Consider the following 26,232-nt stretch of genomic DNA (forward strand, 5'->3'; position numbering starts at 1 on the left):
GTTGGGTTAAAACATCAGCAATTAGATGACACCACCAATTAGATGAACAGGCTATGATAAAAGGATTAGAGCATAAAAGGATAAGAGCATAAACAATTATCTACACAGGCAGCTCAGCAATGACTTACAAGTACTTACAACAAAAGTCTGGGTTCCTGTTTTTCCCTGACTATACCGTGAGGGTGTTGGCAAGCAAAGGAGTTATGATAAACAGTGCTATGGAATTCTAAACAGACCCTTCTCAAGCAACCATGGTGCAACTCTGGCAAGTCTGGGGACAGAGATGGGGGGATGGGAGTTTTAAGACTCCCGTTATCTTGAAATCTTAAATATTATGTGTGCCGACAAGTCACCCAAGACTATATTTTCAACTATTTTATTAACAAAGTTAGTTCAGCATCAGTTACATCAAAATGAAAACTGTTGTTTTTACAGGCATTTCCAACATCCAAAAGTCAATATTAAGTAACCATACCTAACAGTCCAACATTTTCAGCTATTTGGAGTTAATTTTGAAGCTTACTCCTAATGGCAGATTCCAGAAGGAGGACTTACATAAAAGGAACCTGAGTTCCATGATTAAGTCTGAGACAGCTATCATTGGAATCCAAACCTGTCTACTGACCTCTGACCAATTTTTTCCCAGCACCCCACACTGCCTGTTGCTCAGGCTCCTCAACCTAATTCCAAACCACAGACCCAGAGTAGCACCAGCCACTCTGAAATGATCCAAACTACGGCCAAAGGTGCTAGGGACGACTATCCTTAGATATATCTAGGTCTTTGATCCTTTTAACTTCCAAAGGATTACCAAGGATCATCTTGAAACTTTCTCCTTTAATCATGCTAAACACAGCCCAACTTGGGCTTCAGTAATTCAGAGACAATAATGGACAACAGAGAGGCCAAAATTTTGCTTTAATGGTTTCATGTATATTACTAAAAGATTGTCTTCCCATGGAATCCTCCCATAGGTGACTAGTAGTTCTCCTGTGGCCACAAACACTATCTAACAAACATGTAAATGAAGGAACTCAAAGTAAGTGTATCCTGTTCTATCTGCTCTAACTTGACTTAGAAGGGCTACCTGCCTCAGACTCCCTTGAGAAGCTTTTGCCCTTAGACTTTAAGATGAAACAAAGCTTCCTGGCCTTGACCCTCTGAGGTTTAAGGACTCAGCATTGCAGACAATCCTATAGCAGTCAGTAATAGTAGAAGTTTCTAAGAACAAAACTAGAGATGCATAACAAGCTCATGTTCTCTAGGACCAAAGACATAGGGATACTACAAGGGTGATTTTGGATTGGACAGATTTATGTTGCTCATGAAATCTACCACAACTAATATTCCAGGGCCTCTTTTTTTCTTAGAAACAGGGTCTTCATCAGCCGGGTGTGGTGGCTCACGCCTGTAATCCCAGCACTTTGGGAGGCTGAAGCCGGTGGATCACCTGAGGTCAGGAGTTCAAGACCAGCCTGGCCAACGTGTTGAAACCCCGTCTCTACAAAAATACAAAAATTAGCCGGGCATGATGGTGGGTGCTGTAATCCCAGCTACTCGAGAGGCTGAGGCAGGAGAATCACTTGAACCTGGGAGGCAAAGGTTGTAGTGAGCCAAGATTGTGCCACTGCACTCCAGCCTGGGCGACAGAGCAAGACTGTCTCAAAAACAAAAAAGGGTCTTCGTCACCCATCCTGAAGTGTAGTGGTATGATCCTAGCTCACTGCAGCCTCAAACTCCTGGGCTCAAGCAATCCTACTGTCTCTGCCTCACAAGTGGCTGGGACTATAGGCATGCACCAACATGTCCAGCCAATTTTTTATTTTTTAATTTTTAGTAGAGATAGCAGGGCATGGGGGTCTATGTTACCCAGGCTGGTCTCACACTCTTGGCCTCAAACAATCCTGCCACCTCGACTTCCAAAAGCACTGGAATTACAGATGTGAGACATCATGCCCAGCGTCCAGGGCTTCTTTTCTATCTCATTCACTCTTCGGAAGTCAGATTATTCCAGAAAGCCACAGATGGAAAACAGAGGGTTTTCAAACATGTTTTCTCAGGCTGGTCTGAAAGTAGTGAGTTATCTCAATTGATTGTTCACAGTCAGTTACAGATCGAACTTCTTATTCCACTCTTTCCCTCCTTCTCACGACTGCTTTCGACTAGTCTTTTTTTTTTTTTTTTTTTTTTTTTTTGAGATGAGTCTCACTCTGTCTCCCAGGCTGAAGTCCAGTGGCAGTGGCGTGATCTCCACTCACTGCAATCTCCACCTCCGGGGTTCAAGTGATTCTCCTGCCTCAGCCTCCTGAGTAGCTGGGATTACAGGTGCACACCACCATGCCCGGCTAATTTTTGTATTTTTAGTAAAGACGGGTTTCACCATGTTGGTCAGACTGGTCTTGAACTCCTGACCTCAGGTGATTCACCCGCCTTGACCTCCCAAAGTGCTAGGATTACAGGCGTCAGCCACCATACCCAGATCAGCCCTTTAAAAAAAAAAAAAAAAAAAAAAAAGACTAGTCAGGTCGGGTACGGTGGCTCATGCCTGTAATCCCAACACTTTGGGAGGCCGAGGTGGGCAGATCATGAGGTCAGGAGTTCAAGACCAGCCTGACCAACATGATGAAACCCCATCTCTACTAAAAATGTAAAAATTAGCCAGGCGTGATGGCATGCACCTGTAATCCCAGCTACTCGGGAGGCTGAGGCAGGAGACTCACTTGAACCCAGGAGGCGGAGGTTGCAGTGAGCTGAGATCAAGCCTCTGTACTCCAGCCTGGGTGACAGAGCGAGACTCCATCTCAAAAAACAACAACAAAAAAAGTTTTCTTGAAGTCCTTAGGCTTCCACAGATTGTTGAGGAGTGAGAATGTGCATATGTCTGCGGGCACGCCTTCCCCTCCCTCTAAGTATTTTCTTCTCAGCAATTTTACATATTGGGTTTAGGTTCTGTGGCCAATACAACACTCATCTATTTCCATTCCCTCTTTGACTTCTAACTGCTCAAAAGAGTCCAGAGCAAAGGCAGTGAACACCCATAATCACTGAGCAGGAACTGGGACCAGACCCTGTCTCCCAACCATGGTTCTCAAGACAACACCAGGCTCCAGAAAGTGCAGACCACTACATCCACTCTCGCATTCTATCAGTGAACACCTGGACCTAATTGACAACACCTGCCCTCTTAGGACAACCCTGCTCCAAAGAGGCAGCCTGGTACCGTGGGAACAACAGTTTAGGGACTCTGGAGAACCACAGACCTCCATGCAGATCTCAGCTCTACCATCCAAGCGTTTTATAACCTAAAGCAGTTTCCCCCTGTGAGCTTAGTTCCTCATCTGCGAAATAAGAATGGGGTTAATGGCAATAACCTTTCCATGTTTGTGTAAAGATTAAATATGATAAGATATGGAAATAACCTAGCACAGGGCCTGTCACAGACCAAGGGATCAATACCACCAAGTCACCCTAAAAGGGAAGCACAGCACATTGACAACCTTTTTTTTCTTTTTCTGTTTGGAGACGAGTCTCGCTCTGTTGCCCAGGCTAGAGTGCAGTATAGCACTATCTCGGCTCACTGCAACTTCCGCCTCCTGAGTTCAAGTGATTCTCCTGTTTCAGCCTCCTGAGTAGCTAGGACTACAGGTGTGTGTCACCACGCCTGGCTAATTTTTGTATTTTTAGTAGAGATTAGGTTTCGGCCGGGCGTGGTGGCTCAAGCCTGTAATCCCAGCACTTTGGGAGGCCGAGACGGGCGGATCACGAGGTCAGGAGATCGAGACCATCCTGGCTGACACGGTGAAACCCCGTCTCTACTAAAAAAAATACAAAAAACTAGCCGGGCGAGGTGGCGGGCGCCTGTAGTCCCAGCTACTCGGGAGGCTGAGGCAGGAGAATGGCGTAAACCCGGGAGGCGGAGCTTGCAGTGAGCCGAGATCGTGCCATTGCACTCCAGCCTGGGCGGCAGAGCGAGACTCCGTCTCAAAAAAAAAAAAAAAAAAAGAAATTAGGTTTCACCATGTTGGCCAGGCTGGTCTCCAACTCCTGACCTCAGGTGATTCACTGCCCTGGCCCCACAAAGTGCTGGGATTACAGGCATGAGCCACTGCGCCTGGCCAGACATTGACATCTTTAAAGGCTATCTAGGCAAAAAAAAAAAAAAAAAAAAAAAGGGGGGGTGGCGGGAAGCACAATCCCTCTTTCCCCAGAAGAAGAAAACAGCAGCCAAGTTAGCACCTGCATGTGTGGGCCTAAATCTTCCTTTTCTCTTTCTACAAAGCTGTTCACATAGTATCAACCTCCCCACATTTCAAATGTAGAATCAGTTACAGCATGAAGAAAACAAAAAATAAGAGCTGCTTCAGCCAGAGACTCTAGAAACCAGATCATTTCCATAGCATCTCCTGTTATAAATGCAGACTTCAGTCACTGCCCCAGAGACTGAAATGGCGGGGTAGGTAGGGGACATGACCCAAAAATATGCATAGTTTTTAGGAAGAAGGAGCTGATTTACCTGCTTATTCAAATTAAAGAACCACAGATCAACAGAAAGGAACAATTCCCCATTTTGTCATAAATGCTAACCTACAAAGTAGTTTCCTTAAGGAAAATCACTTACACAGCAGAGTTGTACACTACTGGGGGCAGAAAGCCCTGACAGACAATTGACTCTGCTATTCCCCATGTGAAAAAAAGAGGAGCTTCGGGAGGCTGAGGCAGGTGGATCATTTGAGGTCAGGAGTTCCAGACCAGCCTGGCCAATATGGTGAAACTTCAACTCTACTAAAAATGCAAAACTTAAAGCAGCAGCTTCATTGCTGCAGTTCTATCTTCACCTTCAGGACGTTTCCCTTGGTCAAAAACAAACTAAGTCGTCTCCAAGGTCGAAGCATTCAGCAAACAATGATGGCAGAGCCACCAGAAACATACACCTGATTTTCATGACAAATACGGTAATACTGTATTAGCTAGTGGAGCCACTTTCTGTATTGCTCTATGGACATATGTAACAACACAAATCAGAATAGAATGGAGCCTGTCCCTTGTTGGCAGAGTCACCCCCCAAAATGGAGAGAACAGTAATCATACCAGCTGGTGTAATAATGAATTGTTTAAAAAACAGCTCATAATTGATGCCAAGTTAAAGCACTGTGTACCCATTAAGATATGGCATTACTGAAGAAATAAAGTACATTTGAAACCTTAAATACATATAAATTAGCCAAGTGTGGTGTGGCATGTGCCTGTAGTCCCAGCTGCTCAGGAGGCTGAGGCAGGAGAATCGCTTGAACCCGGGAGGCAGAGGTTGCAGTGAGCAGAGATTGCACCATTGCACTCCAGCCTGGGCAACAGAGCAAGATTCTGTCACAAACAAAAAAAAAAGGGAGGGGGAAGCTAGGCAGCCCCAGCAAAGAGGTGAGGTCAGCTCACCAGAGATGGCTTCCAAACAAAGATTCCCTGAAAGTAGAAACCCATCTTTTACTGTCTTTTACAACAACATAGACTGAGAGTCTAACAAGACTACCAACTGCCACTGCCTTCACACTAAATAATGCTTAATCTCCACTGCTGAAGAACCATTCCAAGTGAAAAAAGCTAAATAATATGGCATTAAATGCCCTATTTTCCAAGTGCTAACAGACTCCCTTAAGAAACTAAAGTTGTTATTTAGTTCTGATTCAATCATGCCAGACTCCTCAGTGCTAGCAGCTGCCACTTCCACTCTGGCTAGAGTCCCCACCCACCAGCCAGATCAACAATCAGCCTTAGCAAAACATCCAAGGAGATTAAGAGTGGCAAGAAAATCACACCAAGCCTTCTAAACATAAATCTACAAGGCGTGACTTCACTATATCCCCTGCCTCCTCCTGGCAGCACCAACAAGACATAAGTGACATTTACAGGAAATAAACATGCTGCCTTGCCAGCAGAGCTGCTCCTCACAGGGCCATTAAGCTGGTGGTCACTGCTACGGATGAACCTAAGGCACAGCAGAAAAGACCAGGGAAAGAGAGAAAAGAGAGACTAGCATTGTCCCTCCCAATGCCACAAGTAATCCCACAGTGAATCGTGATGAAGCAGAAACTGATCATTAGCACTAATCCAAACCTAACATTTTTGAAATAATTATTTCAAAGAGTTTCTGACCCATCCCACACACAAACACAAAACCTTATAGAGACAGGTGCCTACCATGATTAACCTGCACCATCCTGCCCTGCCTCCTCCTGGTAGCTCTATTTCAGCACCTACTTCATTCTACCTTGAAGCAGGTCTTCTTTTATTTTACTCCATGATGCCAAGCTCTGGGCTCTGCAGGTATTAGATCTAAACAGTAGATTACTAAGCCTTCATTGCCTCCACCAACACATCTTCCCACCCCTCTTAGAGGCATTAATTATCTTCATCTCCAAATCAGACATAGATCTGAGCTCCTACAAAGGCTAGCCTTCCTTCACAATCTGGGTGGCCAATAGTACCACCCGGCCTGTCTCACTAACTTTCTGTTTCAGGATTGCCCCTCTCCCATATCCTCTCCTCCCTCTTCCAGTTAGTCCCAAAAACCAGTCAGTGTGTCAGCGTAATACAGGACCTCAGACCCGAGAACCTCAGGAAAACAGGTTTTGGCAGAAATTTCTTCATTTTCACGTCCTTCAATTAACTAAATTTCACTGGACAGAATATGGAGCTTCAGAAACAATATATTAGCAATGCAAATGACCATTTTAGGAACTACCATAGCCTCGAGACTCTCCCTCCTATAATTTTAGCTTATGGAGGAAGCACAACTGAAAATACTTTTTTTTTTTTTTTTAAAGAGACAGTCTCATTCTGCTGCCCAGGCTGGAGTACAATGACACTCTCATAGCCTGCTGCATCCTCAAACTCCTGGGCTCAAAGGATCTTCCCACCTCAGCCATGCGAGTAGCTAGGACTACAGAAACATGCCACCACCCTCATCTAATTTTTTCATAGTGAGATGAGGTCTCACTGTGTTGCCCAGGCTGGTCTCAAATTCCTGGCCTCAACTGATCCTCCCACCACAGCCTCCCAAACTGCTAGGATTATAGGCACGAACCATGGTGTTTGGCCTGAAAAATACTTCTCTAAAAAGTTGCGGCTGGATATGGTGGCTCACACCTATAATCCCAACACTTTGGGAGGCTGAGGTGGGTAGATCACATGAGACTAGCCTGGGCAACCTAGCAAAACCCCGTCTCTACTAAAGATACAAAATTTAGCTGACCATGGTGCACGTCGGTAATCCCAGCTACTCGGGAGGCTGAGGCAGGAGAACTGTTTGAACCCAGGAGATGGAAGCTGCAGTTAGCTGAGCTGGCACCACTGCACTCCAGCCTGGGCAACAGAGCAAGACTCTGTCTCAAAAAAGAACAAGAAAAAAAAAATCATTCTCAGACAAAACTTGGTCAGCCTGAGGCCCAGCAGTTAGCAGAATATTAATAAATACCTGAATAACTTCATCAAATGAAAATTCAGACTGGCCTAAGAGTCAACCCTACAGTGGCATCAAGAGGCCTGACTTCCCTAAACATTCACTTCAGAGATCATGGAGACCACACATACCCTGGTGGAACGTGCTTGCAATGGTATCACTGGGACCTAGACTCTATTCTCCAGGTGTCAGGATTCTGACCATACGTATTATCCTCAAAACTCTTTGCCTGCCCTTTTATTAGCAAAATGAGCCTCTATTAGTCAAGTTTCCCATTCTGTCTCTTCACACGTTCAGCTCTGGCAAAAGAAACCCAACTCAGTGCTCTAACTTCCGGCATCCCAGTTTCCACTAGCCAACTCCAATGTTACAGACCACCCTCAATCACCTTGCATCAAGAAAGCACATTTTTTAAAGTTTGTTAGTGTTCATTTAATTTCTAGGCTATTCACAAATATTCAGGGCTATCTCATCAATTTTATTAGGAACTCCTAGACAGCAAGTACCTGCATACCTCCAGGAAGAGTGACAGATGAACTGTGACTGTTTTAGAAAACAATGACTGAAAATTAGGGGGTAAAAAGTCAAACTACCTTTTTTGTCCAGTTTTCTTTACACTTATAATTTCTTCCCAACTCCTGACATAGTGATTAACTTGAATAAAGCAGATACCTAGGCAGTAAAGAAATACTGAAAATATACTATTCAAGCTCTAACATTACAAACATCCCCCCCCAACCACCACCACCTAAGTCATGAGTAAAAACAACTACAACTCAAATGCCTTACCATCCTTGTTAACAGCAGTGACTTTGGCCGGGTAAAAACGACAATCAGACCAGCAAGCAAGGACCTGCTCATTTATTTGAAATTCCTAAAAAACATAAAAAAAAAAAAAAAAAAAGATCCTGTTACCAACCTAATTTCACAGGACATGCACTGTACCAAATCTCATAAAAGAGGCTGGGATTGATAAGAGAGTGAGAAAGGAAAGTAGCTATTGGGATGGAGGAAGATATTTCTGTTGTTCAACACCAGGAGTTGCTATAATTTCGGTGCCATTTGTCCTCGCCGAAAGTTAACGTTTTCAGGGCAACAGAGTTGGAGATGGGGCCTATGAGAGGTGTTTGGGTCATGGTGGCAAATCCCTCATGAACAGATTAATGCTGTCTCACAGGAGTGACTTCTCGCTCTCCTGGGAATGGATTCATTCCCAAGAAAGCAAGTTGTTATAAAGCAAGGCTCCTCTTCCTGTTTGGTCCCTCTCTTCACACTTTTCTCCCTCTTTGACCTTCCACCATGTATGATGCAGCATGAAAGCTGATGCCAGAAGACAGCACCATGCACTTGAACTTCCCGGCCTGCAGAATTGTGAGCTAAACAAACCTCTTTTCTTTATAAATTACCTAGTCTCAGATATTCTATCATAGCAACACAAAAAAGACTAAGACAAGAGTCAAAACAAAAGGGCTGGGACACAAGACCTCAATAAGCCCAAGAGGTCTGGGCAGGCACGGCACAGCACTGATGATAATTCCACCCTAATCAACATACATTCTGAAAATGAGTCTAAGAGGCCAGGACTACTAGGATACACATCCAGTATAGGAGTTAGAAGATTATGAGGCTACTTCATACTCAGGGAAGCAGCATTTAATGCCACCTACACTTCTAAAGGGTCTTTAGCCAGGGAAAGCAACCATTCACCTTTAATTTTTTTTTTTTTTTTTTTTTTTTGAGACGGAGTCTGGCTCTGTCGCCCAGGCTGGAGTGCAGTGGCTGGATCTCCGCTCACTGCAAGCTCCGCCTCCCGGGTTCACGCCATTCTCCTGCCTCAGCCTCCCGAGTAGCTGGGACTACAGGTGCCCGCCACCGCGCCCAGCTAGTTTTTTGTATTTTTTAGTAGAGACGGGGTTTCACCGTGTTAGCCAGGATGGTCTCGATCTCCTGACCTCGTGATCCGCCCGTCTCGGCCTCCCAAAGTGCTGGGATTACAGGCTTGAGCCACCGCGCCCGGCCACCTTTAATATTTTATACACTTTTCCCAGCACACAGTTTGCACTGATAAATTTTGCACAATGGGCCAGGCACAGTGGCTCACACCTGTAATCCCAGCACTCTGGGAGGTTGAGGTGGGCGGATCACCTGAGATCAGGAGGTAGAGAACAGCCTGGCCAACATGGTGAAATCCCCTCTCTACTAAAAATACAAAAATTGGCTGGGCGCGGTGGCTCAAGCCTGTAATCCCAGCACTTTGGGAGGCCGAGACGGGCGGATCACGAGGTCAGGAGATCGAGACCATGCTGGCTAACACGGTGAAACCCCGTTTCTACTAAAAAATACAAAAAATTAGCCGGGCGAGGTGGTGGGCGCCTGTAGTCCCAGCTACTGGGGAGGCTGAGGCAGGAGAATGGCGTGAACCCAGGAGGCGGAGCTTGCAGTGAGCTGAGATCCGGCCACTGCACTCCAGCCTGGGTGACAGAGTGAGACTCCGTCTCAAAAAAAAAAATACAAAAATTAGCCAGTGTGGTGGCAGCTGCCTGTAATCCCAGCTTCTCAGAAGGCTGAGGTAGGAGAATCACTTGAATCCAGGAGGTGGAGGTTGCAGTGAGCTGAGATCATGCCATTGCACTCCAGGCTGGGTGACACAGTGAGATTCTGTCTCAAAAAAAAAAAAAAAAAAACAATTTGTAGAATGAACACTGAAAAGTCAAATGGAACAATACTGAATAATCCTTAATTGGGAAAAAGAAAAAAAAAGGCCAGCAAGAGTTCAAGTTCCCTAATAGGGTTAAAATAGAAAATAAGCCAGACACAGTGGCTCGTGCCTGTAATCCCAGCACTTTGGGAGGCTGGGGCAGGTGAATCACCTGAGGTCAGGAGTCTGGCCAACATGATGAAATCCCACCTCTACTAAAAATACAAAAATTAGCCAGGTGTGGTTGGATGAACCTGTAGTCCCAGCTACTCAGAAGGCTAAGACTCGAGAATCACTTGAACCTGGAAGACAGAGGTTGCAGTGAGCCAAGATCATGCCACTGCACTCCAGCCTTGGCAATAGAGTAAGACTGTCTCAAAAAAAAAAAAAAAAAAAAAAAAAAAGATAAGAAAAAGAAAATAGAAGGCAGGGCTGAGTCAGATCTAAAAGTGGCAGGACCATTATAGATGTCTCAATGCCTGTTTAAAAACCTTAAAACTGGCCAGGCACAAGGGCACGCACCTAAAATCCCAGGATTTTGGAAGGTACGAAGGATCTTCCTTCTTTGGCAGAAAGATCCCTTAAGGCCAGGAGTTCAAGACCAGCCTGGGCAACACAATAAGACCTTGTCTCTACAAAAAAAAAATTTTAATTAGCCAGGCACAGTGGTACATGCCTATAGTCCCAGGTACTCAGGAGGCTGAGGAAGGAGGATTGCTTGAGCCCAAGAGGTCAAAGCTACATTGAGCAAAGACTGTACCACTGCACTACAGACTAGGCGACAGAGCAAGAAAATGTCTCTTTAAAAAAACAAAAAAACAGGCTGGGCGCAGTGGCTCACACCTGTAATCCCAGCACTTTGGGAGGCTGAGGCAGGCGGATCATGAGGTCAGGAGATCAAGACCATCGTAGCTAACAATGAAACCTGTCTCTACTAAAAATACAAAAAATTAGCCAGGTATGGTGGCACGCACCTGTAGTCCCAGCTACTCGGGAGGCTGAGGCAGGGGAATCACTTGAACCCAGGAGACGGAGGTTGCAGTGAGCTGAGATCGAGCCACTGCACTCCAGCCTGAGCGACAGAGCAAGACTCCGTCTCAAAAACAAACAAACAAAAACATGGCTCTTGAGCTACTTACTCGAGCCCGCTCCCACTCTATGGAGTGTACTTTCATTTCAGTAAATGTGTGCTTTCATTGCTTAAAACAAAACAAAACAAAACAAAACAAAAAAACCTTAAAACTAATACTTCATACTGCATTTTGAAGTCAGTAAAAGCTCCAGGCATAGAGATAAAATTGAGAAAAATGGAATACAGTCCAATCAATTCCAAGTTCTTTGAGGGCTTATAAAAGATTTCGCATGACGAGCTTACCCCTATAATCCTAGCACTTTGGGAGACCAAGGTGGGAGGATTGCTCGAGCCCAAGAGTTCAAGACCAGCCTGGGCAACAATGTGAGACACTGTCTGTATAAAAAAATTTAAAAATTAGCCGGGTGTGGTGGGCCCATGGTCCCAGCTACTCGGGAAGGTGAAGTGGAAAGATTGCTTCAGCCTGAGATTGAGGCTGCAGTGAGCCATGATCGCACCACTGCATTCCAGTCTGGGCAACAGAGCAAGACCCTGTCTCAAAAGAAAAACAAAGACCTTGCATATGAGATTAGTACAATGCTCTACATGGAATGATCACTTTCGTTTCTTTTTGAGATGGAATCTCACTCTGTCACCTGGGCTGGAGTGCAGTGGCGTGATCATCTTGGCTCACTGCAACCTCTGCCTGCTGGGTTCAAGCGATTCTCCTGCCTCAGCCTCCCAAGTAGCTGGGATTACAGGCACCCTCCACTACACCCAGCTAATTTTTCATGTTTTTAGTAGAAGCGGGGTTTCACCATGTTGGCCAGGCTGGTCTCAAACTCCTGATCTTGTGATTCACCCGACTCCGCCTTCGCCTCTGCCTCTCAAAGTGCTGGGATTACAGGTGTGAGCCACCGCACCTGGCCGGAATGATCACTTAACAAAAGATCAGACAGCTTAACAAAAGATCAGAAGATCTACTATGTGCCAGGCAGTGTTCTAGAAGTTAGGGATACAGTGCTGTAAAATTGGTCAGGAGTTTGAGACCAGCCTGGCCAATGTGGCAAAACCCCATATCTACTAAAAATACAAAAATTAGCCATGGTGGGCACCTGTAATCCCAGCTACTAGGGAGGCTGAGGTGTGAAAATCGCTTGAACCCGAGAGGTGGAGGTTGCAGTGAGCAGAGATTGCACCACTACACTCCAGCCTGGGCAACAGAGCAAGACTCTGTCTCAAAAAACAAACAGACAAACAAACAAAAAAACTGGGATTCTTCAAGAGCCCCAGGTGTCATTGAGATCTCACGGTTACAACTATAGGCCTAAATAAGAACTGGTCCCCAGCTGCTACTGAACATCAAAGATTGAAACACAAACAGCCCAATGGCTGACCTTGCGTACTATAGAACTTCCCAGATTTCTTACTCACAGAAGATCCATCCTCTTCATGCAAGCCCTCTTTCCTCAGCTGTATTTTCTCTAAAGGGCGTAAATAAGGACTGTCCCAGCAGAACCACTCATCATAACGATGGTTCCAGCGCTTGAAATGGATGAGTACTTTTCCTTCCTCGTAGTCAATGTCTTCTATGTGAGCTGGATACCTGAGTCAGAAAAAAAAAAAAAAATTGGCATTCCTTTAATACCTACCCCAAATATCCAAATATCCATAATGGTATATTTCCAAACCTCTTCCCAAAGGAGAAGGTTACCAGGCCTACCGTTTAGAGACTCTGTGTAATTGGGTCAAATCACAAATTAGGGAAGGTAATAGACCTGAGATCCAAATCCCAACCTGCATATTCCTTATTTTATGAACTATTTTATTTTATTTTATTTTTGAGACAGAGTCTCGCTCTGTCACCCTGGCTGGAATGCAGTGGTGTGCTCTTGGCTCACTGCAACCTCCTGGGTTCAAGTGACTCTCCCTGCCTCAGCCTTCCGGGTAGCGGGGATCACAGGCGCCTGCCACCATGCCCGGCTAATTTTTGTATTTTTAGTAGAGATGGGGTTTCGCCATGTTGACCAGGCTGGTCTCAAACTCCTGGCCTTAGGTGATCTGCCCGCCTCAGCCTCCCAAAATGCTAAGATTACAAAGGTGAACCACCATGCCCAGCCAGTTTATAAACTATTAAATTAAACTTTCAGAGCCTGAGTTCCCTCATGTAAAGTGGAAGAAGCACACTGGGTTGTAGTGTGGATTAAACAAGATGACATACACAAAAGACATGAGCATACAAGAGGCAAGAAGAAAACATTTAACAACTAGATTAGATTTTACGTGTGCCAATAAATCAGAATGACCATGCAACCCAGACTGTATCAGACAGTCTCAATTTTAAGCATTTTGTAAGCAATATAATGGAATACTATGCAGGGGTTTTTTTGTTTGTTTGAGACAGGGTCTCGCTCTGTCGCTAGGCTGGAGCACAGTGGCGCGATCTCTGCTCACTGCAACCTCCACCTCCCTGGTTCAAGAGATTCTCCTGCCTCAGCTTCCCAAGTAGCTGGGATTACAGGCACCCGCCACCACGCCCGGCTAATTTTTGTATTTTTAGTAGACGGGGTTTCACCATGTTGGCCAGGATGGTCTCGATCTCTTGACCTCATGATCTGCCTGCCTCAGCCTCCCAAAGCGCTAGCATTACAGGCATGAGCCACCGTGCCTGGCCTTATACTACGCAGTTATTAAAAAGAACAAGATGGCCGGGCGCGGTGGCTCAAGCCTGTAATCCCAGCACTTTGGGAGGCCGAGGCGGGTGGATCACGAGGTCAGGAGATCGAGACCATCCTGGCTAACATGGTGAAACCCCGTCTCTACTAAAAATACAAAAAACTAGCCGGGCGTGGTGGCGGGCGCCTGTAGTCCCAGCTACTCAGAGGCTGAGGCAGGAGAATGGCGTGAACCTGGGAGGCGGAGCTTGCAGTGAGCCGAGATCGCGCCACTGCACTCCAGCCTGGGTGACACAGCGCGAGACTCCGTCTCAAAAAAAAAAAAAAAGAACAAGATGATTTTTATCTGTCAAGATATGGAAAGCTCTTCTAAGATATACAGTTATATGATGCAGAACACTGTATATGTTAAGCTATTGCTTTGTTTTATTGATAGATTGATTGACTGATTGATTGAGACAGGGTCTCACTCTGTCACCCAGGCTGAAGTGCAGTGGCGTGATCTCGGCTCACTACAACCTCCCTCTCCCCAGCTCAAGTGTCCCTCCAGCCTTAGCCTCCCAAGTACTTGAAACTACAGGTGCACACCACCATACAAGGCTAATTTTTGTATTTATTATAGAGACAGAGTTCTGTTATGTTGCCCAGGCTGGTCTCAAACTCCTGGGCTCAAGCTATCTGCCCACTTCAGCCTCCCCAAATGCTGGAATTACAGGCATGAGTCACCACACCTGACTTATTTTTTTAAAGAAGAGAAAGAAGGATATGTATTCACATATGCTTATATATGCAAAAAGTATTTGGAAGGATGCCCAAGAAACAACAAAGGTTACTTGTGGAAAAGTGTGGCCAGTTCAGTAGATGGTTTCTTTCAACCTCCATTTAACCTTCTTTCTAGACTGAGAGTTGGGAAAATCAACAACTACATTTCCCTGACTTCCTTACAATTGGTGGCCAAGGTCATAAAAACCCTTGGGTTAGTGGCCAGGTCCAGCACAAGGCCTGTCAAGCTTCCACATACATGTAAATCATTAGGGTATCCTGTTGAAATGAAAATTCTGATTCAGTATGCCAAGCTGGGGCCTAAGAGCTCTCACAAGCTCCCAGATGTTGCTGCTGCTGCTGCTGCTGCTGCTCTGCAATAGTCAGAGCCTAATGTCTAATCATCAGCTTCATGCATGTCAGGCAGCAGTGGTGCAGATGGCAGTGCCAGTAGTGATTTCCTGACCTCCAGATCACAGCTACAATTGTGGGCCTTTCAAGATGATACCCTAAGGGCAGCCTCCCTGAGTCCCACTCTTCCAGCCTTTCCAGCAATGTAGTACCCAATTCCCTACGTTAAATCCTTTTGTGGTTAAAATACTCAGGCTGGTTTCTTTTTCCAGCATTTATTCCTGACACAAGAGAGATATCTGGATAAGAGGCGGGGAGGGGCAAAAATAGGAGGGAGACTTTTTGCGGTATACCTTATACTTTTTTATTTCAACTATATAAAGGTACTGCTCATTCCAAAAAATAAATGGTTAAAAATAAATAAAAATATTGTATGGAGTTTTTCTCTGAAAACACTTATATTAATCAAATAGCTATTTGAGACTGACAAAGTTTACATTCTATCCGTATTTTCTCCCTGCAACCTGGTTTGTACCATTTCCTTCCTTTCTTATATCCAGCACCTAGTACAGTGCTGTCCTAATAAACACATGCTACCTAAATGAACAGGCTTGCTTTCTTGTGTCTGTATACTGTGTACGTTTCAACCCTACACTAGCACCCTCTAAGGCAGTTTGCTTGGCGTTATTAACGTATCGCAGTACTTTGCACATACTAGGTACTCAATAAATGTTTAGCAAATGAATTCTACTCTTCTTATTCTTCCCAAAGGTCATGTATTCTGTCAGTTTTTTAATTCCAACATTCTCAGACTTCAGCAACCTATTCCAATTTCACTCCTCAAGTTCAGGCCCCCATCACTTCATGTGTATATTCCTCACAGAGGACTGGAAGAGTATGTTTTCCATAATTCCTAATTCCTACTATGCATACCTTTAATGCTCAAAAATATGAACAAAAGACATAAACAGCCCTGAAACTAGTCTTCCTACTCCAATCCAACTGACAGCTGCTATAAACACAAGACATCTTGACAGCAGACTGGCTAATTGTCTGATCTGACAAATGAAATAGTACAACTGTAGGAGACAAGAGAGGATTCCCTAAATCCGCTTCTCTCTGCAAAATGGGGAGAAGGATATCAATATGGCAATTATGTATCTCTTACCCTCTCATTCATTCAGCCTACCTGAAGCTAGTAAACCTCTCTAGAACAACACAATCTGTCCTAACACATTCCTATTCAAACCACATTTTTTTTTTTTTTTTTTTTTTTGAGATGGAGTCTCGCTCTGTCGCCCAGGCTGGAGTGCAGTGGCCAGATCTCAGCTCACTGCAAGCTCCGCCTCCTGGGTTCATGCCATTCTCCTGCCTCAGCCTCCCAAGTAGCTGGGACCACAGGCGCCCGACACCATGCCCGGCTAATTTTTTTGTATTTTTAGTAAAGACGGGGTTTCATCGTGTTAGCCAGGATGGTCTCAATCTCCTGATCTCGTGATCCGCCCGCCTCGGCCTCCCAAAGTGCTGGGATTACAGGCATAAGCCACTGCACCTGGCCTTAAACCACTTTCTTTAATGGTTTACTATCTCTAGCAACAGTTTTCTCACACAGGGTCCTTGGACTAAGGCAGGAAATTTTCTTTACACGGAAATCATTTTTTTTTTTTTTTGAGACAGGGCCTTGCTCTGTTGCCCAGGCTGGAGTACAGTGGTGCCACCATGGCATACTACAGCTTTGAACTCCTTACCTCAAGTGATCCTCCAGCTCAGCCACCAGAGTTGCTGGGACTGCAGGCTCATACCACCATGCCCAGCTAATTTTTTGTCATTTTTTTTTGTAGAGGTAGAGTCTCACTATGTTGCCCAGGCTGGTCTTAAACACCTGGGCTCAAGTATCCTCCTGCCTCAGCCTCTCAAATTGCTGGGATTACAAGCATGAGCCACCACACCCCGCTTGAAATTGCATTCTTTCTTTTACTATTTAAATATACCTTTTAAGTTAAAAAGATAACAACTGTTTGTTTTTAATACCCTTCCTAATATTACACAGCCTTCAAAAAGAATAAGGCAGCTCTATATATTGATTTTAATTTTTTTAATGTATTGATTTTTAAAGATCTCTAAGAAATGTAGGGGTAAACTCAAGCTGTCAAACAGTATTTGAATGCACTACCATTTATGTGGGGGAAGGGAGAGAGCCAATACAGTCATATCTGTTTTTAAATGCGTGGGCTATCTCGGGAAGGAGGATCAAGTAACCCGGTTTGCCTCCTGGAAGGGGAACTTAATAGTTTTAAGCAACTAGAGAGGATGTATGAGACTCATTTCATTTGCTGTATATCCTTTTGGACATTTTAAATGCTGTACCATGAACATATATTAACTATTAAAAGTACATAATTACATACTTATTTTAAACGTACTTATTTGGCAAAATTAAAAGTTGGCAACCTCAGGGCAAATCTTAAATTATTTTGGATATGCACTGGTCGGAAGTCAGGATTCATAGAATCAAGTGTGAACTCCTAGGCCACCAACTCCACTTGCTCTGAAGGGTCTTTTTGTCCTTGGCTAATATAAAGAAAGCTTCTCCGTCATTCAAAAAAACTTTACTGGGCACACGTATCCCACTCTCTGCAGACCTAAACAAACCCCTCCAAGAGGCTCAATAGTAGCCAAGGGGCAAAATTTTCCAAAGATTAAGTGGTCCTCCCCACTACCCTAAAGTATGACAAAGATGCAAGTCATTTATGCTGGTGGGGACTCAATTACATTTCAGAGAAGAGGGAGGCTACAAAAACCATCTTAGAGATCAACCTGGTAAGACTTAGTAGATCACAACTCTGCCTGGGGACAGCTTAGCTTCATCAGTCAACAGGAATTTACTAAGTGCTTTTGATCTGACCAGTCAATTCTAGGTCTTGGAAGGGATTATACAAACATGTGTTCTGGCCCTGCCCTTGAGGAGAACTAGACACATAAATGGATTAGGCTTTAAAACTATTAGGTTGAACCACATTTAATTGCTGATAATCAACTGCTTTTTACCTACCAAAATAGCAATTTTATCTGGTTCAATCTAAATATTTGGACAACCATAAAGCAGGCTGAAGATGATGAGACAGGGTTAACAAAAGAGATATGAATGGAATTTGTACAGACAGAAAAAGGAAGAGAGAATTTCTAGCTTCCATGTGTAACTAAGAGCCATTGATGAGACTCTAGTTTCCAAACTAACATTGCAGCTGGGAGTTACATTTCCAATCAATGGGAATATTAGCCAGAAAGGGGCAGATAATCAAACTAATAACAAAAATTAGCTCTTAGGAGGGGACAGGGATTAGGAATAGCTAAGAGATTTTTGCTTTAGTGTGAATTTTTTTTTAATTTAGTTAAATATTACTTTATAAGCAAAAATTAAGTACTTTTTGGGGGTTTGGGTTTTGTTTTTTGTTTTGTTTTTGAGACAAGGTCTTACTCTGTCACCCAGGATGGAGTACAATGGTGCAATCTCCACTCACTGCAGCCTCGACCTACCAGGCTCAGGTGATCCACCTCAGCCTCCTGCGTAACTGGGACTACAGGCTCACACCACCATGCTTGGCTAAGTTACTTTTTTGGTATTTTTTGTAGAGACGGGGTTTTTTGTAGAGACGGGGTTTTGCCATGTTGCTCAGGCTGGTCTCGAATTCTTGGCCTCAAGTGATCGCTGGCCTTGGCCTCTGAAAGTGCTAGGATTACAGGTGTGAGCCACTGCACCCAGCCAAAAATAAATACTTTTAAATTAAAAGTTTAAAAAACTTTTTTAAAGATATCAATCGATATCTTCATGAACATTATGTTTATGTACCGCTATGGCATACCCACAAAATGGCATATTATACAGCCATAAGAAAGAATGAAGACACACTCTATGAACTGATATGGAAAGATTTCTATGACACATTAAGTTTTTCAAAAACAAGTTACAGAATAGTGCGTATCTTATGACATCTTTTGTGTTATAGAAGAGGAAAATAAGAATATTGGCTGGACATGGTGGCTCATGTCTATAATCCCAGCATTTTGGGAGGCCAAGATGAGAGGATCACTTTGAAGCCAGGAGTTTGAGACCAGCCTGAGCAACACAGCAAGACCTCCTCTCTAAAAAAAAAAAAAGTTTAAAAAAAATTCGCTAGGAGTAGGGGTGTGTGCCAGCTACTCGGAAGGCTCAGGTGGGAGGATCACTTGAGCCCAAGAGTTCAAAGCTGCAGTGAGCTATAATTGTGCCACTGCACTCTACCCTGGGGACAGAGTGAGACCCCATCTAAAAAACAGATAATAATAATACATTTTTAGAATTTTCAGCCTTTGTCAAGAAGATTATAAAACTTTTCTCTTTTATCTTTTTTTTTTTGAGATGAAGTCTCATGCTGTCGCCCAGGCTGGAGTGCAGTGGTGTGATCTCGGCTCACTGCAACCTCTGCCTCCCAGGTTCCAGTGATTCTCCCACCTCAGCCTCCCGAGTAGCTGGGACTACAGGTGCATGCCACCAAACCTGGCTAATTTTTTGTATTTTTAGTAGAGATAGGTTTCATCATGTTAGCCAGGCTGGTCTCAAACTCCTGACCTCAAGTGATCTATCTGCCTTGGCTTCTCAAAGTGCTGGGATTATAGGTGTGAGCCACTGCACCCAGCCTCTTCTATTCTGTAAATATAATGAACTGATATATTTCTTAAATTTAAGTTATCATTACTCTGCTAGAATAAATCATATTTGGTTTCATGCACATTCATTTAATAAGTCTCTACTTGGTGTTTCAGGATTTTATTGACAAGAATTATACCTCTTTTATAAATGAGATCTGTCCAAGTTTCCTTGTATTATGCCCTTCCTGCCCAGTTTATTAGGCTATGATAACCTCACAGACAAACTAGAATGCTTTATTTCATTTTCTATGAAACCACCTACTCTGAGGGCCTCCTTAGAAGGTAGTTCTTTATCTACCTTTCCCAACCCTTCTATGGTCACTAGTCTGATTAAGTTTCCTACCTCTTCTTTTTTTTTGAGACGGCATCTCGCTCTGTCACCCAGGCTGGAGTGCAGTGGCATGATCTCGGTTCACTGCAACCTCCGCCTCCTGGGTTCAAGTGATTATCCTGCCTCAGCCTCCCGAGTAGCTGGGATTACAGGCGCCCGCCACCATGCCCTGCTAATTTTTATATTTTTAATAGAGACGGGGTTTCAGCATGTTGGCCAGGATGATCTCCATCTCTTTACCTCGTGATCCACCCCCCTTAGCCTCCCAAAGTGCTGGGATTACAGGCATGAGCCATCGCACCCAGCCTCCTACCTCTTCTTGAGTCAATTTCAGTCCATTTTTCCTACACTGATAAGAGAGTTTGAAATGATAATCAGGTACAACTTAAATGTTCAAAAATCAATAGTTTTCCTTAGAAGAAAGAGTTCAAGAGTCAACAAAAATGTTTCAAACTCAAGTCACAAACAAGATTTTTAAATGGCTAATACAAACACAAGGCTGCTAAGCACTTTACAGGGCAGGAACTATGCCCTATGAACTTCATTATTCAACAAACACTCCTGAGTTTGTATTATGAGACAAACAAACTGCTAGGTCCTGGAGACACAGAATAGATGACCAATCATCAGAGCCCCCAGGGTGGCAAGAGCCCAAAGAGAAATTTGTTAAGCCCATGGGATTTCCCATTCCTCTCCACAAGCAAAAAGATCAGGAACACTCTGGATCTCAGGAAGAAAGGAGAGGGAAAAAAGCATAGCTGGCCGGGCGCAGTGGCTCATACCTGTAATCCCAGCACTTTGGGAGGCCGAGGCGGGCAGATCACCCAAGGTTGGAAGTTCGAGACCAGCCTGACCAACATGGAGAAACCCCCATCTCTACTAAAAATACAAAATTAGCTGGGTGTGGTGGCACATGCCTGCAATCCCAGCTACTTGAGAGGCTGAGGCAGGAAAATCACTTTACCCGAGAGGTGGAGGTTGTGGTGAGCCGAGATCACACCATTGCACTCCAGCCTAGGCAACAAGAGCGAAACTCCATCTCAAAAAATCAAAAACCAAAAAACAAACAAACAAAAAAAAGAAGCATAGCTCTAGAATGAACCAGCCTGCCTATATCCCATAACCAGGACTAGAGGAAAGAGAGGCATTATCTCTCCTCCATGTCCAGACCAGGCTGGACAGTCTGGGTTTCTGCTGCTCTTCACTGCCCCCTTCTAAAGCACTTGAATAAACCCTCCCCTCTTTTTATTTTATGCTTTTTTTTTTTTTTTTTGAGACAGAGTCTCACTCTGTCACCCAGGCTGGAGTGCAGTGGTGCGATCTCGGCTCACTGCAACCTCTGCCTCCCGGGTTCAAGCAAGTCTCCTGCCTCAGCCTCCTGAGTAGTTGGGATTACAGGTGTGTGCCACCACGCCTGGCCAATTTTTGTATTTTTAGTAGAGACGGGGTTTCACCATGTTGGCCAGGCTGGTCTTGAACTCCTGACTTCGTGATCTGCCCGCCTCAGCCTTGCAAGTGCTGGGATTACAGGCGTGAGTCACTGAACTGGGACTATTTTTTATTTTTTTTAACTCTTCATTCTAGAGCCCACGATAAACTTTTTCATCAGAGTCCCATTTTTTCTAACTAGAGGGTTGGGAAAGGTTTCAGAGAAGACTTAGCCTTTGGATCAAACCTTCAGAGATTGAGTCTGAATCTGCAGGGTATCCTGCATATATTAGACATTCAATAAAGGTTCACCAGATGTACTTTTTAAAAAGATTTGGAGCCACAAAACAGCAATAGGAATATATAAACAAACCAAGATGAATCATCAAAATAAACCAATGATATCCATGTTGTAGATGTCAGGAGGACAAACATACCCCAGCATGAGAACTGTTAATTTGGAGGGGATATATGCACATGGTGGTCACCATGACAAAATTAGTCACAAAACTGTTTTCCAAAGGCCAAAAAGTATCAAAACCTCTTATCTAAAATTCAACTTGGAAAGGACAGATAAGCAAAACTTCATAATAAACAAGGTTACCATAATGAGCTTAATTTAAGCAAGTCGTGTAACTAGTCACTAAGCCAACCAAGAAGCCACAGAAGACCAGTATAGCCAATGTCAAATGGAAAAGGACAAAGAGAATGAACAGAAATCAGCAGAAGAAAAATTCATTAAACGATAATTCCACAAACATTTTCTGAGTACCTTCTCTGGGCCAGGAAGTATACTAGGGTTTAGAAATACAGAACCAAATTTTTTTTTTTTTTTTTTTTTTTTTGAGACAGAGTCTCACTCTGTCACCCAGGCTGGAGTACAGTGGTGCAATCTCAGCTCACCACAACCTCCACCTCCCGGGTTCAAGTGTTTCTCCTGCCTCAGCCTCCCAAGTAGCTGGGACTACAGGTGCCCACCACCACGCCTAGCTAACATTTTTTGTATTTTTAGTAGAGACAGGGTTTCACTATATTGACCAGGCTGGTCTCGAACTCCTGACCTCATGATCCACCCGCCTTGGCCTCCCAAAGTGCTGAGATTACAGGCATGAGCCACCACGTCTGGCCAGAACCAAATCTATTAAGATGTGTGATCACAGCAACTGGCAGAGGATGACAGGCCCTATGTTACAAGACATAGTAGACTTTCTCTTTTTTTTTTTTTTTTTGAGACGGAGTCTTGCTCTGTCGCCCGGGCTGGAGTGCAGTGGCCGGATCTCAGCTCACTGCAAGCTCCGCCTCCCGGGTTTACGCCGTTCTCCTGCCTCAGCCTCCCGAGTAGCTGGGACTACAGGCACCCGCCACTTCGCCCGGCTAGTTTTTTTGTATTTTTTGTAGAGACGGGGTTTCACCGGGTTAGCCAGGATGATCTCGATCTCCTGACCTTGTGATCCGTCCGTCTCGGCCTCCCAAAGTGCTGAGATTACAGGCTTGAGCCACTGCACCCGGCCACAGTAGACTTTCAATTCCTCAGACACACCACACACCTTCCCATACCAAGTATACTCCCTTTACCTGAAACAACAACCCATGCCCACTCTTCCCAGGGAACATCCTTATCCTCCTATAGCCTCAGAATCTCTGACTACACTACCTCAAGTAGCTCCCATTTCCTTCCAGTCTGTGTCAGTTTCCTACATGTTTCCTTCATAGCATTTACCCCAATCCGTTATTATTTCATTTGTTTGTGTTTATGGCCTGCTTCCCCAAGAGACAACAGGCACTGCTAGAGGCATCTGTCTCTTAATCACTACAGTATCGTCTGGGGGAATAAAAGTATGTAAGTATGTCTATAGGTACAAATAATTGTAATAAAGTATACCAGGTGCAACAACAGACGACTCCTTAAGGTAGAGTAAGATACAGAGGAGCAAAAGGGGAGAGGGAGAGGAAGAGGACCAAGCGAGAGGAGGGCCCAAGACAACCCTGGGGAAAAGGAGACACTTGATCTCCATTCTGAAAGATGAGTAGGCATTTTCCAGCTGATCAAGGAGGCAGTGAAGCTGGGGAGAGTTTCTGGGAGAGGATGTAATAGGAGTAAACCAGCACAGTACAGAGGAAAGAAAGCACAAAAGAGGACAAGGAAATTCAAGGGGATGGAGGAAACAACAACTCCGTTTGAGGGGCCATGGAGGATCTTATGGATGGACTGCTGAGTCCTAAATGAATGTTTGCCAAGAGCAGTCCACGCGTGGCAACCAATACACCAACTGCGTGTTGGTGAACACAGAGCTGCTGGTCCACAAGGTCTCCATGAGGAATGAAGAATATTATATTGTGCTTTTCAGTAATCTGGACCCTCTTTATCAAAGCTTCCCAGCTGAGGTGCCACAAATGGGTTACCAGTGGGCAATGACATGAAGAATGTTGAGATGCCGGATAACCACCATATAATCAAGAACTACTAGAAAATTTTAGTGTGTGAGGCTGGATGCAGTGGCCCATTCTTGTAATCCCAGTGCTTTCCGAGACCAAGGCAGGAGGCCAGGAGTTCAAGACCAGCCTGGGCAATAGAGGAAGACCCCGTCTCTATAAAAAAAATTTTTTTAATTAGCCAGGCCTGTAGTCTTAGCTATTTAAGAGGCTGAAGTTGGGGAATCACTTGCGCCCAGGAGTGCGAGGCTACAGTGAGCTATGATCACAATACCACTGCACTCCAGCCTGGGCAAGAAAGTGAGACCTTATTTTTAAAAAAATTTAATCAGCCCAGTACAATAGCTTATGCCTATAATCCCAGCACTTTGGGTGGCTGAAGGAGGAGGATCCCCTGAGCCCAGGAGTTTGAGATCAGCATGGGAAACATAGGGAGACCCCATCTCTCTGGACAAAAAAAGAATTTTTACTTAGCCAGACGTGGTGATGCACGCCTATAGTCCCAGCTACTCAAGAGGCTGAGGTGAGAGGATCACCGGAGCCCAGAAGGTTGAGGCTGTGGTGAGCCATGATCACACTACTGAACTCCACCCTGGGTGATACAGTGAGACCCAAAATAAATAAATGGGAAGGAAGGAAGGGAGGGAGGGAGGGAATAACTTTAGTGTGTATATTTGTAACTAACCTGGCATTATAAAATCACTCCCAAATAGTAGCTGGAACAACTTTACATGTCTGCAAATTTGGCACTCATTCCTTCAAAAGGTAGGTTATAATTGTTTTATCCTTGAATATGGCCTCATTTCTAACAAGCAGAATGTGGCAAAAGTGATAGTGTGGGACTTCCAAAGCTGGGTTATAAAAAGCACTGCAGCAGGACGGGGGAGAGAGAATATCAGGAAGAAGAGTTAATGGATGCTGGGCTTAATACCTAGGTGATGGGATGATCTGTGCAGCAAACTACCATGGCACACATTTACCTATGTAACAAACCTGCAAATCTCACACATGTACCCCAGAACTTAAAATAAAGTGGAAGGCAAAAAAAAAACAAAAAAAGCAATCTTTTGAATTAATAAAGTGATGGATTATCTAACTACAAAGTTGATGTGAAAAAGAAAAAAAGCACTGCAGCCATTCCACTTCTGGGTATATATCCAAAAACACTGAACACAAGAACTCAAACAGATGTCTGTACTCCAGAATTCACATAGCATTATTCACAATAGTCAAAAGACATCCCAATAGTCAAAAAGCCACTCAAGTGTCTAACATATGAATAGATAAAATGTGGTATATCCATACAATGGAATAGTATTCACCCTTAAAAAGGAATAAAACTCTAATACATGCTACAACACAGATGAACCTTGAGCACTTATGCTAAGTGAAATAAGCCATTTGAAGGACAAATGCTGCATGATTCCATTCATATGAGCTATCTAGAGTAGCCAGATTAATGAAAGCAGAATAGAGGTTACCAGGAGCTAAGGCGAAAAGGGAGGGGGCAGTTGTTGATTAATAGATACAGGGTTTCAGTGTGGAGAGATGAAAAAATTGGGCCAGGCACGGTGGCTCACACCTGTAATCCCAGCATTCTGGGAGGCTGAGGCAGGTGGACTGCCTGAATTCGGGAGTTCGAGACCAGCCTGGGCAACACAGTGAAACTCCGTCTTTATTAAAACACAAAAAGTAGGCCGGGTGCGGTGGCTCAAGCCTGTAATCCCAGCACTTTGGGAGGCCGAGACGGGCGGATCACGAGGTCAGGAAATTGAGACCATCCTGGCTAACACGGGGAAACCCCGTCTCTACTAAAAAATACAAAAAACTAGCCAGGCGAGGTGGCGGGCACCTGTAGTCCCAGCTACTCGGGAGGCTGAGGCAGAAGAATTGCTTGAACCCAGGAGGCGGAGGTTGCAGTGAGCTGAGATCACGCCACTGTACTCCAGCCTAGGAGACAGAGCGAGACTCCGTCTCAAAAAAAAAAAAAAGAAAAAGAAAAAATCTTGGGCTGGGCATGGTGGCTCATACCTGTAATCCCAATACTTTGAGAGAGGCCAAGGGAGGAAGACTGCTTGAGGTCAGGAGAGACAGGGTTTCACCATGTTACCCAGGCTAGTCTCAAACTCCTGGGCTCATGCAATATGCCTGCCTCAGCCTCCCAAAGTGCCGGGATTACAGGCCTGAGCCACGGCGCATGGCTAAGGCCAGGAGTCTGAGACCAACATAACATAGTGAGACTCTCTCACTATGAAAAATTTTAGGTTGGGCTCAGTGGCTCATGCCTGTAATCCCAGCACTTTGAGAGGCTGAGGCCAGCAGATCACCTGAGGTCAGAAG

The 26,232-nt window shown here is 44.5% G+C and overlaps 1 protein-coding gene across 1 annotated transcript in view; it reads right to left on the bottom strand.

The window, feature by feature from the left end:
• Positions 1-26,232, bottom strand: part of PHF20 (PHD finger protein 20) — a 185,535-nt gene that overhangs the window by 97,237 nt on the left and 62,066 nt on the right. Inside the window, exons 3-4 of the mRNA XM_025398902.1 lie at positions 12,658-12,829; positions 8,243-8,327 (exon numbers count right to left, since the gene is read on the bottom strand). Coding sequence (XP_025254687.1) covers positions 8,243-8,327; positions 12,658-12,829 — 257 coding nt within the window. The remainder of the gene's footprint in view (positions 1-8,242; positions 8,328-12,657; positions 12,830-26,232) is intronic.

Source organism: Theropithecus gelada, chromosome 10 (genome assembly GCF_003255815.1).
Source record: "Theropithecus gelada isolate Dixy chromosome 10, Tgel_1.0, whole genome shotgun sequence".
Lineage (NCBI taxonomy): Eukaryota > Metazoa > Chordata > Mammalia > Primates > Cercopithecidae > Theropithecus > Theropithecus gelada.